Source organism: Aphelocoma coerulescens, chromosome 8 (genome assembly GCF_041296385.1).
Source record: "Aphelocoma coerulescens isolate FSJ_1873_10779 chromosome 8, UR_Acoe_1.0, whole genome shotgun sequence".
NCBI lineage: Eukaryota > Metazoa > Chordata > Aves > Passeriformes > Corvidae > Aphelocoma > Aphelocoma coerulescens.
Genome location: NC_091022.1, coordinates 13,325,425 through 13,342,221, shown reverse-complemented (window position 1 = coordinate 13,342,221; position 16,797 = coordinate 13,325,425). Strand labels below are relative to the sequence as shown.

Here is a 16,797-nt window from a genome sequence, read left to right as displayed (position 1 = left end):
AACAAGTGGATGGGCATGCCATGATGGCCAATGATTCCATTAAGCTGAATGCCTAAACTATGCTGCTCAGGTGGTTACACCCTTGTGCACGAGTGATGAATGCATCCTCAGAGTGAAGCTGAATTCCTTGGCAATCACAAAGTGTGGCTTAGATGTGTCCCAGTCTAGACAATGCAAGAAGCATCCCAAACACATAATATGCACCTTAGGCCAGGAAGCTGAGAAAGATGTAGTCTATTCCATGTTTCCTCAGAGAACAAGTGGTGAACATTTTTACAGGTGATTTGCCCTGCCCGACTGACATGGCAGCGTACAGTGGAACAGTATCTGACCCTTTGTGTGTTAGTAGATTATTTACGTATCCCTGAAGATGTTGCAGATGCATTTCATCATCTGCGACCACATTTTAAAAGCCAACAGATGTTTTGAGCAGCTGCTTCAAAAATGTAATTCTCCTAGTTTTAACAGCTCAAATGATATAGGGGTTTTACATGGGTTTTATAATGCTGTTGCCATCTAGGACTACCACTGCTTTTCCCCTCCATTTTGTTTTTGTAACACAGGTATCCAGAAGTATTTATCCCTTGGTAAAAGTAGTTAAACATTCAAAGGATTACGTATTTATTTACTTACAGGAGGCCCATCAGAACCAGGAAGGCCAGGCAGGCCAGGCTTGCCTTGTGGTCCCTAAACACAGAACAGACACACATCTTAAAAACAATAGCAAACATATCCAACACATGTGACCCTAAGAGCTAAGGATATAAGGTGCATTCATACCTAAATCCCTTGATATAGATATCAGGGATAAACCAAAAATAAAACTAAAGCCAGAATGACACTTTCATACCATATATAAGTGCAAGGTCAGTTCTTACAATTTTTAGCCTGCAAAAATGACCAATATTTTCAATGAGATGCTTGCCTGAGAACAGGCTTCAGGAATTACACTATGAACACACACATAACACAAAGTGGGAAAGAGTTCTCCAGTGTACAAAATAAAGTATTTTTTAGAATTTTGGGAATAAAAGGATTTACCAATGAAAATTATCAACAAGTTCAAGAGGCAAAGAGTGCAGGGTACAGAACTTCAGTGCTCATAGCTGAAAGGCATGGTATGCCTTTGTGAAAGCCTAGGAAATGCAGATATTGTGGAACTTGCCCATTTTGCTAGAAAAATACTTAAGTACACTGTCAGGTAAAAAGTATTAATTTCTCCAAAATAATATAGTAAACAGTGAAGAGGAAAAAAATCAAAGAATGAATTGAGCAGGAATTCAGCAAAAAGAGGAGAAAAGTAAAACTAGCATAAAATTCAATAGTGACATTTTTTAAATGAATAGAAGACGTGTTTCAAGCCACAAGAACACATGCAAACAGATGTAGAAAAAGCCACCAAAGGACACTACAGTACAGTATGCCAGTTACACTGCACAGTTGCATCATCATATAATCCTTGAGAAAAGAATAGAATCAGACTTGAATAGGTAAAACTTTGGTATAAAAAATGGATTAATAAAAAATAATTTTTGCAGCTTGCTGTGAAATTAAGTAACATGCAAGTACACAGTTTCATGTTGTAGATGGGATTCTGAAGCTAATAACAGAAAATTAATGCAAAATAAAAGGAGGAAATTATGCTTGTGAAAAAGTGTATATGAGAGGAAAGCCATTGGTTATTCATTGGTTATTCATTTACTTGATGATTTCAGGAAGATCTAATATTTAAATTTAGGTTACCATTCCATAAAATATAGCAAAGCCCTCGAGCTCATAAACAAGGTTGTTGCACAGAACTGACTGTGAAATAACAAAATAATGCTGTATCTTACTTTTTCACCAGGAGGCCCAATAGGACCTTGAGGACCAGGAAGCCCCTGTTAGAAAGAAACTAGTGTGAGAAACCAGGGAGAACAATATACATACATTCACCCTACTACAGGTCCCTCATTAATCTGTTTAAACACACTGGCAAATATAAGTGGCTTTTTTTTCCCCCTTACAAGCTAGATCAGGAGTTTTGTGTGAGCCTTTTGCACAAGCCACTATTCTGGCAGTGGGTCTGTAACAAGATCCTATTCAGAACCCTCCTCCAGGTGTGGTCATTCCTGCTGCATTCCAGGAACACTGAATGAGTCATTTTTCTCCTGAATGAAAAATCCCTCTTAAAACTTACTTGAAAACTCTGCTCCCACTGCCCTCGGCACATTTGCAGCATTATTTATAAAATCCTTGAAGCTTTATCGGTTCTGCACATGAAAAGCTAACCTTTTAGTAGTTTCCATTTATTAAACATTTGCTGCACATTACATCGTATTTCTTGTGAGTTATTTTACACTTACTTGTGGGCCTGGAATTCCTTGCTGACCAGGAGGTCCTGGTTCCCCTTGAGGACCCTACCATGCAAAAAAATAGCAGGGCATTAGGTTTGCATTTCTGCACTACAGATCTTCATTGTCAGGACTGAAAGGAGTACAAACTCATCTTTGTTCCTCCCTCTTTAAAGTCTACCAGCAACTTTCTCTCCAGTATGAAATTTTTCATGCTAATGAATATCATGACCTTTTCTTTAATAGAGAATAACAGCCCACACTTAGGACCTAAGCACTGGAGTCCATGGTGCTCAAGGAGTCTGAGAGAAAGCATGGTTAGGCCTTTTGGCTGAAAACCAAGTAACAAAAGCCTTGTCTTTTCCATAAAAAATCATAATGAATCTGAATAGTTTGACAGAATAGTTTAAATAAATAGGAGAGATGACATAGTGGCAGGGAAGAGAGAATGTGAAAAGCATTCTTAGAATCTTTCTAATTCCCAGTTTACTTACTCACCATGTTTCCCTTTGGGCCTGAAGGTCCATCAATACCTGCAATGCCCTACAACAAACAATATAACAAGAGCAATTTTCAGTGGATTTCCATTTTTTTTTTCGGAAACTGCAAACACAGGACAGCTCATACGTACAGGTTGTCCAGGGGGCCCAGGTGTTCCTCTGGGGCCCAGTAATCCCCGTGGACCCTGTAAGAGAAGAAACCCTTATTGACACCTGCATGATTTTTTCTGAACAGAAATGCCTGTGAGCAGGACTGGACAAGGAATGGAATAAGGAGTAGGAAGGATGAAGGGAAGGCAGCATGGGTGTTTAGGAAGAAAGATAAAAATTCACTGATAACACATTTTCCTCAAGGATGCTATATGTCTGAACAGGATGTCAGTGGAAGGGCAGCTTTGATTTCGCCTCTGTATGGTCACTTCAGAGAAAGGAGGGAGATTGCTATTTATGTTTCCTGGTGCAGAACATTGGCACAGCATCTTCTGCTAAAATTTCAGCTGTGTCTTGGCCTGAAGGTCTGACCTGAACAGTAACATACATATTTATATTCCTGTCTTTGGAAAACATGATGGTGTGTCGTACTCTATACTGCTATTCTAAGTGAAAAATAGTGCTTTTATCTGCAGTAAGGATCCAGTAAGTAATTAAAAATTGCTAGTAATTTTATTACAATAAATACAAGACATTCTGGAAACAAAAATCAGATTTCTTCCTCTTATCCCGAAAAACTTTCACAAAAGACCAATGGCTATTCTCATAAAAAAGATTTTGGTCTATAACATAATCTCTTGGTTTTATACTATGTGAATTAATACTAGTTTTCATCATTGTGTCATCATTCACGTCATACTGCTGAAGTGGGCAGAACTGAGTCTCCAGTCTCCTCATGTATGATATAGTCACAAATCACTGACACTGACTAGCAACTTCTTTGTACTTTGTGAGATCAGAAATTTAGAGTAAAATTCCCCTTTCTGAGGCTTGATTTCTTGCCTGCAATGCAGAATTCTGTTCTGCAGTGACAGCACCTGCAGAATTCCAACTGACAGGAGTGGAAATTCTGTATGTGAAACAAGTGTAAAATACACAATGAAGCACAGTAGTGTGAAAAAAGAGGAGAACCCAGGCCTTATTTTCTAATAAGTAGGTGTTTAGATAACCCTGTAAAAGCAACAGGGGCTTGTTTGTATTCTGATGTATCAAGGACGGCAGTGACTGATTTTACACAATAGGATAAGAAACAGCATTTGTTTATTCTGGAAGTTGTATATACTTAGCTGGATATATCCTTGACTTAATTCTAATCCTGTAAGTGGTGTTTCAACCCTAAAAAATCTGTCCATTAGTTTGCTTTTCAGCCAGAAACAGTATTCTCTATATACAAACACATGAAATAATTTTTATACCTGGAATTCAGAACAGTTCAATAGAATGGAAAAATATCTGAATGTGACTTTTGTTTGTAACAGAAACAGAAGAATAAGAAAGAATTGCTTACAGCTTCACCTGGGAGACCTCTTGGTCCAACTTCCCCATCTTCTCCCTGTTTTTGTGCAAAAGGAAAACAAGTTTTAGTAAAACCAGACATTTATCATGACCTTATTCCCATTATATGAGGATTCACTCTTGATTTTCCGGTGTGAACAGCAACTTACTCTTGATCCATCTTCACCAGGTAAGCCAGGAGGTCCCTGTGGGCCACGGTCTCCCTGTGGGATAAGGAAAGTCATTAAAATAACTGCTGGAAACTTTCTGCTGCTGGAAACAATAATGGATGGGAAGGGAAATGAAAACAAATATGTTAGCTGAAGTTTGATGTGTCAAAACATGTCTCCACACAGTGATACAAATCTGTAAGTCATAGTACTAGTAAAATCTTTCATTACCTTAGTATAAGAACAGATGAGCATTTTTGAAATAATGAATAATTTGTGTTTGTACAATTTCACTCTGTAACAAGAGCTGGACTTGGTGATCCTTGTGAGTCCCTTCCAATTCAGAATGTTCTGTGATTCTGATTCTGTGATTTTTGGCCCCAGAACATATGCAAGATACTGCTACAAAAGGTAGTGTTACCCACATTTTCCTTTGTCTCATCACCACCTTCTCTCTCCCCTACAGTCCTGCCAATAAAGTAAGACGTGTATGTGGGGCAGAAGTTAAACCACTTGCAGGGCCCAGGAATATACAGAGATTTACTAACCACCTTTCAGAACCATGCACCCTGGCACCAGCTACTGACAGCCTAGGGACTGGTTTGTCTGAGGCTTTGGAAGGCAGCCAGACTTCCACACTTCCCCTCAGAGGCTGGGGCTTTTCAAGTCTATATATGCAAAGCGGCAGTAGATTCTGGACCATACTTTTAGGATTTATTTTTCTTTTCCAGTTCCTGAAGGGAACTAGTGTGCTACAGAGCTCAAACACCACTGACTGACCTCCTTCTGGGCAGCAGGCTTTGAGACTGTGACTTCCTTCTGGCATTGGACAACACCCAAGTATTCATGCTGTTTGCCTTAATTTTATCAGTGCCTCCAAGGAGCCTGACCACTGCTGTGGATTCTGGTAGAGATATATGGAGTCACTGTTCAGTGGCTCTGCTCTTTACACTTCCAAACTTTCCTAGGGAATTTTAGGTAACCCTCATATACCCAGACCACATGCCCCAACACTAGGGATGTTAGGATTTTATTCTACTGCCTTTCTATCCTCCCCCACCATGGAAGAGAAAGTGAAATTTTATGAACTTCTCTTAATACCTTCAAGATGAATAAATATAGCAGTTTCTGTATTTTGCTAGGTTCTGCAACTATTCAATGTTATCTGCAGGTAGAGAATGTGTTTTTCTATGTGCTAAATGACACTTCTGAAAGATGACATGAGATGCATGGTCTGTCCTCTGGCTTCCAATCAATATCCAGGTGAAGACTGACTTAGGCTTTCAAATACTGAAATAATTCATCCCCTTAAGGGCTACCTTTCTCTCATTGCAGTCACATGGTACTTAGATATAGATTAGGAGTATGCATTCAGTGTCCTGGTATTGCCATTCAGTAAGAACAAAACTTCCTATCATTATCATCATTCTCAGTTTTTCAGTTCTCTATTTCTTCCCTTCAAGTGCTCACTTAAAGCCTGAATTTCTTTTTCCTTAGACCTATTTTAAAAGTATATACTGTCTTGCTTATATACTGAAGAAGAGTTGTGCATCTAGTAAATCTAAATAAGAAAAATTCAAAGTCGCAGATAATGAGGTTGAAAGAAATATGACATCATGTGATGTGATCTGCTCTATACTGGAAGTCTGAGAATCTCATTCAGTAACTCCTGTCTGCAACTTGGGTTTGACAGAGACATAACCTAAGAGAGACATTCAGTTTGCAACTCATATGTCCAATATGACTAATTCTAAAACTAGTCCTAAAACTTCTACTCTAAAGTTATGGGTTTTCAACATTGATTCTTTTACAGCTGAAATGTAACTTCAACAGAAGTATTTCACATGTCTTGTGGTGTTTATTGTTGCAAGCCAAAGAGAACTGAACATTTTCATTATATGTTGTCACTATATAAGACTCCAAAGCTGTAACCATTTTATCTGTCTTTGAGCTGAGCTGCTTTCACAAGGACCATAGTGCATACTTTTTACAGAAGATTTCCACAGAAACACAAGAATGTAGTGATTTTTAAATAGTGGGATGAAAGAAATTATAAAAATAAGTCATTATTTTCATCAATAATTTGCAAATTTAAACCCAAACTTATTTTTCTGATTTTTGGGGTAGGGAGAGGAGGTGTGTGTTAATTTTTTTCTTTTTTTTTTGGGGTGGGGGGGAATATGAAACAAATTGAATATTTGAAAAAAAAAAAAGATTTATTTCTTTATGACTTGGAAGGTGCCACAGCCAAGTCTAGTATTCCAGGCTGGAAAGCACACACACACTGTCTGACTCAGGCCAAATTTCTGCTCAGCCCTCCAAGTGCAGGTGGCAAGTGCCTAATGCTGAGCCCCCTCTGCTGTTGGCCTGCTGAGCACGCTGGGCTTCCATTATGGGATGCACTGACTGCTTTACACTCTTTGCCTAAAAGGGATGATGAAAGAGGAGTAACAAAATTCTTTATGACAGCAGAAGTTCTTTCCCCGTTGCAAACAGAACTCAAAAGAGTATCCTTAGATGCTATTTAAAAGAACTACATTAGGCTCCAGTAGCCAAGACAGTTGAGCTTTTCTAGGAAGTTCAACTGTGCTTGCCCACTGAGGGTGAGGTCCTTGGTCACTGAGCTTTAGCAAATATGGAAATTGTTTTTGCTGACATTTCCATTCACTGTTTCTTTTATGGTGCATTGCACTCACCAGGACAACAGTAAAGGAAGGACATTCAGCAGGTTGCTAGCACCTACATTAGGGGTATAGTATGAAGCAGAAATCCCTGGCTGTGATTATTTCTGCACTTTGTAGGGAAACGTGAAGTCTCATTCCATAGATTTGTATGACAAAAGGAACAAGTACTTTAGTAATTTTAAATATTACTAAAAATTTTCCTAACGTACCCAAGCTATCTGTGTGACCTTTCTTTAAGCTGCAGTTGTTGGAATAAGCCCCCACTAAACAATTCAGTTTGCAATTGAAACATTCATATCCATTTTTTAGCAAGCTTCTAAGGAAGTTAAAATTTGGCATGCTCCTGATACAGAAACTTCCTGCTAATTTCCTTTCCCTATTACTCATTCCTTTAGAGCAATGACTTGAAGTCCAACAGGCAAATTCCTGAACTAAGACAAATTAGAGCAAAACCTAACTGAAGATGTGATCTAAATTCTGCAAATACATTTAAATTATAAATATGTATATTTCTTGTATACTGATTGACATTACTCAAAAATTTTACAAGGAATATATTGCCTGATAGTACAGATATTATTTGTAGTGTGAAAAAGCTGACATTCTGTTTTAACTTTCGCCTCAGTCCTTAGTGCTCTTCCTAATGAATAACATATTATTTCTGGGACAGTATTAGTTTGGTCTTGTATAAATGTACATATTTTTCTTCTTACCCGGTTACCTTTGTCACCAGGGAGACCAGGAAGACCATCAAATCCTCTGTCACCCTAGGAAAGAAATCACAGAATAAGTAAATGAGTGTTACATTGTCTGAATAAATAGTGCCTTCCCCCTAAAAGTTAATTTCTACCCTTGGTTATATGTAGAATTTTGTTACTGAATGAAACAACATGGGGGTGAGCATATAGATCAAACTCACAAAATTTGATTCTACAAATTGTAGCAAGAGAAGATGACACAGCTTTTTCACTATGCTGTAGTTATGGTATTTATAAAATGAATTTTCACATTGAAATGAAAAGCTTGATTCTAGCTGCACTTTGAAGCTGCAGAACTGACTACTTTTACTGATACTCTGTAACTAGAAACTGACTCAGAGAGAGGGAAATCATGCCCCAAGAATCAAGTTTCTTCAAGGTCACACTACTAGGAATTACCATTAATTACCATATTTTAAATGGATGATTCATTCTCAGCTCTTGCATCTGACCCAGCTATCTGAAACCTCAGTATTTTCACTTGAGAGAAGAATTTTGGATTTGCCTGGATGAAACTGTGGTACCTACATAAAATCTGTCCAGCCTGTTCCAAGACTGAAATAAAGCCTCAGGTCTCATTATTATTTACCTTTGCACCAGGTTCTCCTGGCATTCCTCTGGCACCATCAGCTCCAGGACGTCCCTGCAAAAACCCAAAGGGGCAAACATTTGAAAATGCCACAGAATCAGATAATATTTAAATACATTTAAATAAAAACTATTTACCCAGAGCTGAACCGATCTATATGCTACCTACCCTTTTACCAGCTTTTCCACTTGGACCAGGGGCACCTTGGACACCACGAGGACCCTGAATTTAAAGAGGGTAATTCTTAGAATCACATTAATGTCAGCAAAAAGCTAGTTAAAACCTCAACTCAAGAACAAGGTAAGATGTTTTTTCTACATAAAGCTGAATTATTTTCCCTAGGACATGGGTTCGTGTTCCCAGATTCCCATTAGTTTTAAAAGTACATGGGCATCCAAACTGGCCTTAGCACTACCAATTTTAACACCAGTTTTTATGAGATGGCACTATACATGGCATAAGTCATCCTTTTAACATGTAATTTTCTACATTCTTTTCATGGCTTTAAAGATCTCAGTCCTCTAGTTTGAAAAACCTTCTTCCTCTCATGCCAAAATTATTTTAGTCCCATTATAATTATTTAATGAAAACAAAAGAGTGCTTATTTCAGATCCCTAACTTATACACAAACATGAGTAAAGAGTGCTAGTAAAGAGCTCACATGCTGTCTCAGCTTTACACAACACGGGTTTAACTAGAGAGAGACCAAATTACCCCAGACTGAAAAAACATTCCAGTTTCCAAACATATGTAACTTTCACTGAAGACTGTATGGGTGTGACTGTGGAAATTTTCTCATCCCCCATCCAAATACATTTTCAGGTGAAAAAAAGCAACGGTAAGGACAAGCCATCCAAAAATATTGTGTAGGAAATGAAAAAACATTAAAAATGTAAGTAAGCAAACTGAAAGACTGACCAGATGTTCAGAATGCTTTTTTCTTTTCTTTTTTAATTGTTTTATTTTTCTACTGTAAGTATCCATGTACAGTTTTACAGGCACTTAGTCATGTATCAAATCCATGATACTACTTGAGATCTGGCAAAATCATTGTTCTGGATACTTCTTTCATGATTTCTTCCACAATCTCCTTATTGCTTTTAGGTTTAAGCTGAAAGATTTCCATGTGTTTCAGTGCTCTTTGACATCACTGCAGAGAAGTCTATATAGTAGTAAGCTGAGAAGCAAAGCATGCACTGATTCCTAAAGACTTATTCCTGCTATGTCACATCTTTCTTGAAAATAGCCTGTTTAAATACCAACTAAATTCAACCTCCCTCACCTAATGAGATCTGATAAGTTCAGAGCCCAAGGTCATCCAGTTGCAGACTAACATAAGATTATTGCACAGAAAAAAGAGCCTGAAGTGACAACATTAAAACAGGTTTTCAAGTGATAATTGTTCTTTGTTATACAAATACTGTTACTTTCATATTTCAGAATGAACAATCAAGCTATTGATTTTAACTATGATTTTAATATTGATCAAGCAATTGAATTTATAAGATAGTATCATGAAGGATATTTTTCTTCAATTGCATGCAGGAAGCATATAATTGATTGATTTCTTCTAATTGATATGAACACATTTTCTTAAAGATAAAACATGCTCAGACATAACAGGGAATATTATTGTACCTGGGGACCTGGTTCACCACTTTCACCCTTAGCACCTGCTGCTCCAGGTCCACCCTTGATGAAAAAAAACCAACATATATTGTTCAAGTATACAAAAGCCTCTTTAAATTAGTTACTTTCTATTTCCATACATGAATTACAGGAAGAAATAACAAATAATCCTCTATTCATCAGAAGGTGCGAAATCACCATTTGTATCTACAGATATACCTTGATGTATCATTGTCTAAACACTGGGCAGAAATACTTCTCTTACCAAAGAAAACTCCCATGGATTTGAATGCGAACAAAGGTAACTCTTTGTTCTATATTAGTATTTGAGAGCTAAGTATGAGCACATTAAGAACATAAGTAGTGCAATCAGAAGTGCATCTATTGCAGGGAATAAGACAGGGATGAAGGCCTGTCTTATTTACCTTTATTTCTGTGTTGTCTAGAAAATAACAGTCTCAAAGTTCAATCCAAAGATCACTACAGTCAATGAAAAATACCCTGTCTAATCTTGTAATGAACCTCAGTGATGTTTTAATTAAGTCCTTTGTGCATCTGGCCCACAAGAAGTGGCGAATCTATTTAACTACATCTCTGTATTATTATGAAATGAAGATATAGATTTTAAGAGTAAATTTTAATCATAAACAGACCTAAACCAGATATTCATCCATACTGTGCATGGAATCAGGGGCAGAACTATTGAAAGTAAGATAGTGGTCTCACAAAGACAGACAAAATAAGCCAAAAAAGTCTTGGCATGCACACATAGAATACAGTCCCAGGGAAAGATGGTACAGGAGTTTGTTATTGTGTGCAAAAGAATACTTGCATTTTTGACCTTTGAAACAGGTTGTGACCCAATGTATGTATTTAGTATGAAACAAATGTTGCAGACCTTTGAAAATTGATAATCCTTCTATGTCAACATTGGAAGAAAGAAGTAATCTAATGGCTTGGTTTAGTGCTGAGTCTCACATCTTGGAGTGGAAAGATCCCCACTGACCTTGCAGGTATTGATTCAAGTCCTAAGCAAACTGAAAATCAGATCCCAAACTGGTACTGGCAGTGGAGAGAAGATTGATTTTGGTAGGTGGTGACTCTCTCTTGGGGTTTCTCTGATGTAAGCTCTGCTTTAATTAATATAATTGATTACATTTAATATCTGTAGGCAGACATTTATTTTTTGTGCTATGTTAACTAAGAATATGAACACCAGACAAACCTAATGCTAGACTGGGGCTTTGACACTGCTCTGTTTGAGTTTTAGTAACTAATATGTTACTAATGTATCTTATTGGCTACTAATTAATAAAATAAAATTTAAAAAAATTTACAATTAACATAAAGAGTTTTTAAACTCTTTAGAAAAATAAAATTCATATAAAGAGTAAAAGCTCCAACTTTTTCATTCTTAAAAGAAGCTGCTCAGAAAAACAATTTACAGACCAAGAAACTTGCTTTTGGAACTGTAGGTGAAAAATGTTTCTAGATCAAAGAGTTGGATTTCTAGAGCCTCCTGGTGGTTTAGAAGCAAAACAACTATTAATATTATTAATTTGTTGAACTTTGCATACAGGATTACATGAAGGCTTTTAAAACACAAAAGCACAAGTATGAAGCCAGGCTGTACCTCTGCTAAAGGTATACAACCCACTGTCAGTATGATGCCAGCCTTTACAAAACACTCTCTGCTTACAGCAGTTCCACATTTTTGTCTGTATAGACTCAATGTTATCCTGCAGGTCACTTGAATTAAATACACTCCTGAAAATAGTGTGTGAGTTTGTTAAATAAACCAAATATATCTGGCTCTTTGTAAGTATTGCATACCTAATTGTGATGAATCAGGAGTCTGTGAGCCAGATCCTCTCCTTGGTAGCAACTATTTACTTTGAAAGAATTACTCTAGAAAAGAATTGCTCTTGTATGGATCTGCTTAAAAATACAAGTGTACACACTCCATATAAATACTAAGATATTTTAACATCCATACGGCCATTTGCAGATCATTTGGTGTTAGCAGTTGAGTCAAATTCAGGAGTGAAATAAAAAAATAGAACTCTTTTAGAAATCTGTGGCTCTTAATTGCTTATAGGAATGCCTCTTAAAAACTTTTCAGATTCAGCTTAAATACTGAGCGAAAGTGATTCTGCACATCCTTGCTTTAGAAACTTTCTTTAGAGTTTCCTATTTACTACAAGAAATTGTATTAGTAGTATTACAGAGATGATTGACTGTAGAGGCATATTTAATTATTTATGTAAAACTATTCACTAATTTTGTAAGTCCACCAGTATGCTCTATCTGAACACCACAAAATCTACAATAAAAACTCATTTAGTATTTAGGTTACATTGCAGACCTTGAATAAGAATACAAACTATAGCTTTAATTATATAATATTAATTTCAAATAATACAAAATAAGTATAAATACAGATATGTAGGCAGGGCCAGAATGAGATCCATGGGTTACATTATCATGTTCTTAAATGTGTCCCCCTGTTTTGTGTACATACCACAGGACCTGGTCTTCCAGTGAGTCCCATAGGACCAGGTGGACCTCTCATAGCAATCTGAGGAAACAAACAAGCAGAACAACAGGTGTCAAGAAAAAGCTGCCAGCCAGCATACATATTCTATACTAACATGCTTTATGAATGTGTTAGCAAATACCCCACATCTTTGACTTCACATCCTGCAGAATTGAAAACAAATTAGCTTTTGGCTCCTTGTGCTCACCCTAGCTTGCTGAAGAATCGCTTGTGCTTGAGCTTCCTGCGCTGAGATTGTTGGGCCCTTCTCACCATCTCCACCAAAGCGGAACTGCAAGTATCAAAACAAGGAAAGGATTTAGAATTTATCAAATCTAAATCATACTTCTTACTTGCTGCAATAGTGCAAGCCACTTCAAAGACACAAGGTCAGAGTCTTTAGTTCATTCCACTAACTTCAGAAGATGGCTGCATGGAGGCCACTGGATCCAGCACAAGTATTAAGTAATTGGTGATAGTTTAGAACTGAAGTCTAAATTTAATCCCTTATGAGCAAATATTTTCCTGATTTCATAGAATTTTGATTTCCATTTGTTTGCTTGTTTATTTAAAAAGGAGGCCAAAAATACACTTAGATTTCCTGAAAAATTTCAATAAAAATATGTACCAAAATTCATTAATTCTCTATACATTGGTAGCTACCCACATTAAAAAAGCAATTTAATTCAAGGCAGACACAAATTTGAAAAATGTTTGGTATCTAAAATAAAACAGTTTTCTGTAATTTCTGACAATTTCAAAATAAGTTACAAAATAAAAATTTAAGTGCTCATTCCTGTGTTCCTGGACTGTTATTGCTGATGAAGCTGCTGGCAAAGGCTTTGCAATGATGCAGAAACGCTTGGCTGCAACAAGAAATGCAGCTTTGCAAAGGTATGGCATTGGCACACTGGGTGTCAGGGCCATGAATCTTGCACTGCCCACAGCAGTTTGTCCAGTTTGCTCATGCCCAGAGTTGACATGGATCTTTTGCATCCATACACACAGTTAGGAATAATTAATTCCAAGCACACAGCTCTTTTCGTATCCCAGTGCTACAAGATACTTTAACAGCTTTGGGCTTGTTCCTCCACCTGCTAAAACAGATGGTGTTTTGCTTTGACTCCAGTGGGAGCAGAGCTGGCTATGTGCATATATTTCTATTCAAAGGATGCACTGACTCTTCAAAGAGGACACTGAAGTCCAATTTTAAGCATGGAATACTTAAAAATCTCCATGTCAATGAGACTTGAAAGCGCACAAGCCTGTTGGGAGCACAGGCCCTCTGTACAACAGTAAACTCGTTGTTTAGGACATATAGTAGCAAAATATAGTTACTGTTAAAAATATAAGGTGGTTTTCAGTGTCTGTCATTCATTAATGTAGGTTCCAATCTGGCAGCCATGCAGGAGCTAAAGCATATGGGTTTTTTAGGAAACAAGAAGGCACCATATAAATGAATTTCAAATGCTTACACCATAAAAGAAATGTTATATCATTCTCTCATTCCACAGACAAAATTGGATGAAAAAAGAAAATACCTATACATTTCTTGAAAGACACTTGCACTTTTCATAGGCTGCTTACCCTGTAACCATAACTTACCGGCAACATTAACATGGTACCTGGGGGACCTGCTAAACCATCAGCACCAGGAAGACCAGGGCGACCAGGTGGACCCTAAGAGAAAAAAGACATGAGAGAAAAAAGATGAGAACAAAAAGATAGTTATGTAAGATAAACCTTTTGAGTCACTTACATAAATTTACACACACAGAATGGCTTGGAAAAGACCTTAAAGATCTAGTTTCAACCTCCCTGCCCTGGGCAGGGACACCTTTCACTAGAGCAGGTAGCTCAAAGCCCCATCCAACCCTGCCTTGAACACTTCCAGGGATGGTGCAGCCATCTGGGCAGCCTGTTACAGGGCCTCACCACTGTCAGCATAAGGAATTTCTTCCCAATATCTAATCTAAACCTGCTCTCTTTCCATTTAATAACCTTCCCCCTACTCCTATCACTATGGGCCCTTGTAAAAAGTCTCTCTCCACCTTTCTTGCAGCCTTCCCCCCAGCTCAGCCTGTTTTCATAGAAGAGGCACACAAGAGTGGCAGAGGGGCAGAACCATCTCCCTTGACTTGCTGGTCACGCTTCTTTCATGCAGCCAGGATACGGTTGGCTGCAAGTGTATGTTACTGGGTCATGTCAAGCTTCTTGTCCACCAACACCCCCAAGTCCTTCTCTGCAGGGCTGCTCTCAATCCATTCTCCTTCCAGCCTAATTGCTGCAATTATATATTTGTGTCGTGTCTGGTCCATGACCGGCACATGACGTGCTCAGTCAAGAATTTCCTTATGATGAATTCAGTAAGCAGCCAGTTACAATTCTGAGTACTGTCGGTAGTTATTCCATTACTGTGTGTTAGAATTCCCATTTTATAAATTCAAATTATGGAATATTTAGTTAATCTACAGGACAGAAATATGAAAGAAGTGTGGATGCTGACTTACTAGCAAAATAAAGCATTGTTGGGATTTTAATATTATCTCATTATACAGTGAAGTGATAGCATCTTCTCAATGTCATGTATACATAAATACAGCATGAACATGCTGGATTCATCAGTAAATTATCTCTCACAAAACACAGGAAAGTCTTTCAGTAGCATATTTTCCTCAAATAAGTATGTTTAGGCTGTTTTAAAATTGTGTTGGTGGTGGCAGTAAGAAAAGGGTTACAAGAATGTGAAGACTAAAACAACAGCCTAAATTTTAACTAGTTTCATGACTGGATAGGTTTGTCAAGCCATATATTATTTAATATGGCCAATAAATCCTTCCAAGACAATCTAAACATTGTCCATCAGTTTCAATATTCCCACGTTTTGATTCTGCAAAGCTTGTTTTTCTCTATATTTGTACATATTATAACTGAGGCCATATTGATTTTTTAAAAATTCAATCAAATTCATATGAAATGTTTGTATCTATTACTTTAATATATTTCAAAACACATCAGAACAGAAAAATACAAACGAGAACATCTTCGTGTATTTACAGCACATATTTCTACCCCTAAAAAAATGTTTGTCCAGATTCTCAGTTGATTTGCTTAGCTGAATGAATCAGCCTCAGTTCTACTGATGTTTCTAACTTATGTGGATCTTTTTCAGATCAGGATCTAACTCACCCTTCTAGCAATTAGTGCAAGGTATCTCATGAATGCATGGGATAATCTGTTTGTTGACTTACCCTTTCACCAGGGTCACCAGGAGGACCAACAGGACCTTGTAGACCTGGGGGACCTGTAAGACCCTATAGAAAAAGAATGACATAATTATGCTGACTGCTTGCAGACTTCTGAACTATTTTTTCTCTGGAAAGTTATGATGAGCACATATTTGGATAAAATAATTTATTAGGCAGCATATTGTTTTTTCTTACAAAGATTTATAGTCAACATTCAAAACTTTGATTTTCATGTGCCCTCAGCTTGTAGCATGCTGTCACTGAAAAGGCTAGAGATGGTTCTTTTCTATTCCCTTCTAAAACTGCTAAGTTTGATATACATTTGGGAACCATAATAAGACCAATATCGTGTTAACTCATAAATAGAAAAGCACAGTGGATAAATCAAATGCAATAAAGGAAATTGTGATTAATCTACTTACAGCAGGTCCTCTTGGTCCCGGTGGTCCTTCAATGAGCATACCCTAGGGGTGGATGAAAGACAACATTCAATTCATTATTTTGTAGAAAAACATAAAAAATCTTTTTAGCTGAACTAGTGAACATTTCTTAGTGTTTTGATAAACTTTTCCAGGAATCTTTTCTCTACAGTAACTAGAATGAGAATCTGAATTGTTGCGTGACATTAATGGTGAGGAAGACTTCCTTGCCCTTGATGAAACCTGTAGTGACAGTATTACCTGTGCCTAAGCTGAATGTTATCTGGGTAGATCTGTCCAAGGTGTAGTTACTAGATGGCCTGAAGATCACATCAATGCTCTGTTTTCCTCTGCACAAGAAGACTCTCCTTTTTTAAGGAATATGTGGTTCGTCCTTCGTGTAACCGAAGGAGTAGCTGGAACAGGCCATTGTTGGTAATCACTTT

At 37.3% G+C, this 16,797-nt stretch overlaps 1 protein-coding gene across 4 annotated transcripts in view; it reads right to left on the bottom strand.

Annotated features, from left to right (window-relative positions):
- Positions 1–16,797, bottom strand: part of COL11A1 (collagen type XI alpha 1 chain) — a 132,941-nt gene that overhangs the window by 63,768 nt on the left and 52,376 nt on the right. For all 4 annotated transcript variants that reach the window (XM_069023255.1, XM_069023256.1, XM_069023257.1 and 1 more), the window contains 16 exons: positions 16,355–16,396; positions 15,936–15,998; positions 14,290–14,364; positions 12,893–12,976; positions 12,670–12,726; positions 10,158–10,211; positions 8,688–8,741; positions 8,520–8,573; positions 7,886–7,939; positions 4,489–4,542; positions 4,332–4,376; positions 2,965–3,018; positions 2,832–2,876; positions 2,346–2,399; positions 1,836–1,880; positions 634–687 (listed from right to left, as the gene is read on the bottom strand). In XM_069023255.1, the coding sequence (XP_068879356.1) occupies positions 634–687; positions 1,836–1,880; positions 2,346–2,399; positions 2,832–2,876; positions 2,965–3,018; positions 4,332–4,376; positions 4,489–4,542; positions 7,886–7,939; positions 8,520–8,573; positions 8,688–8,741; positions 10,158–10,211; positions 12,670–12,726; positions 12,893–12,976; positions 14,290–14,364; positions 15,936–15,998; positions 16,355–16,396 (888 nt within the window). The remainder of the gene's footprint in view (positions 1–633; positions 688–1,835; positions 1,881–2,345; positions 2,400–2,831; positions 2,877–2,964; positions 3,019–4,331; positions 4,377–4,488; positions 4,543–7,885; positions 7,940–8,519; positions 8,574–8,687; positions 8,742–10,157; positions 10,212–12,669; positions 12,727–12,892; positions 12,977–14,289; positions 14,365–15,935; positions 15,999–16,354; positions 16,397–16,797) is intronic.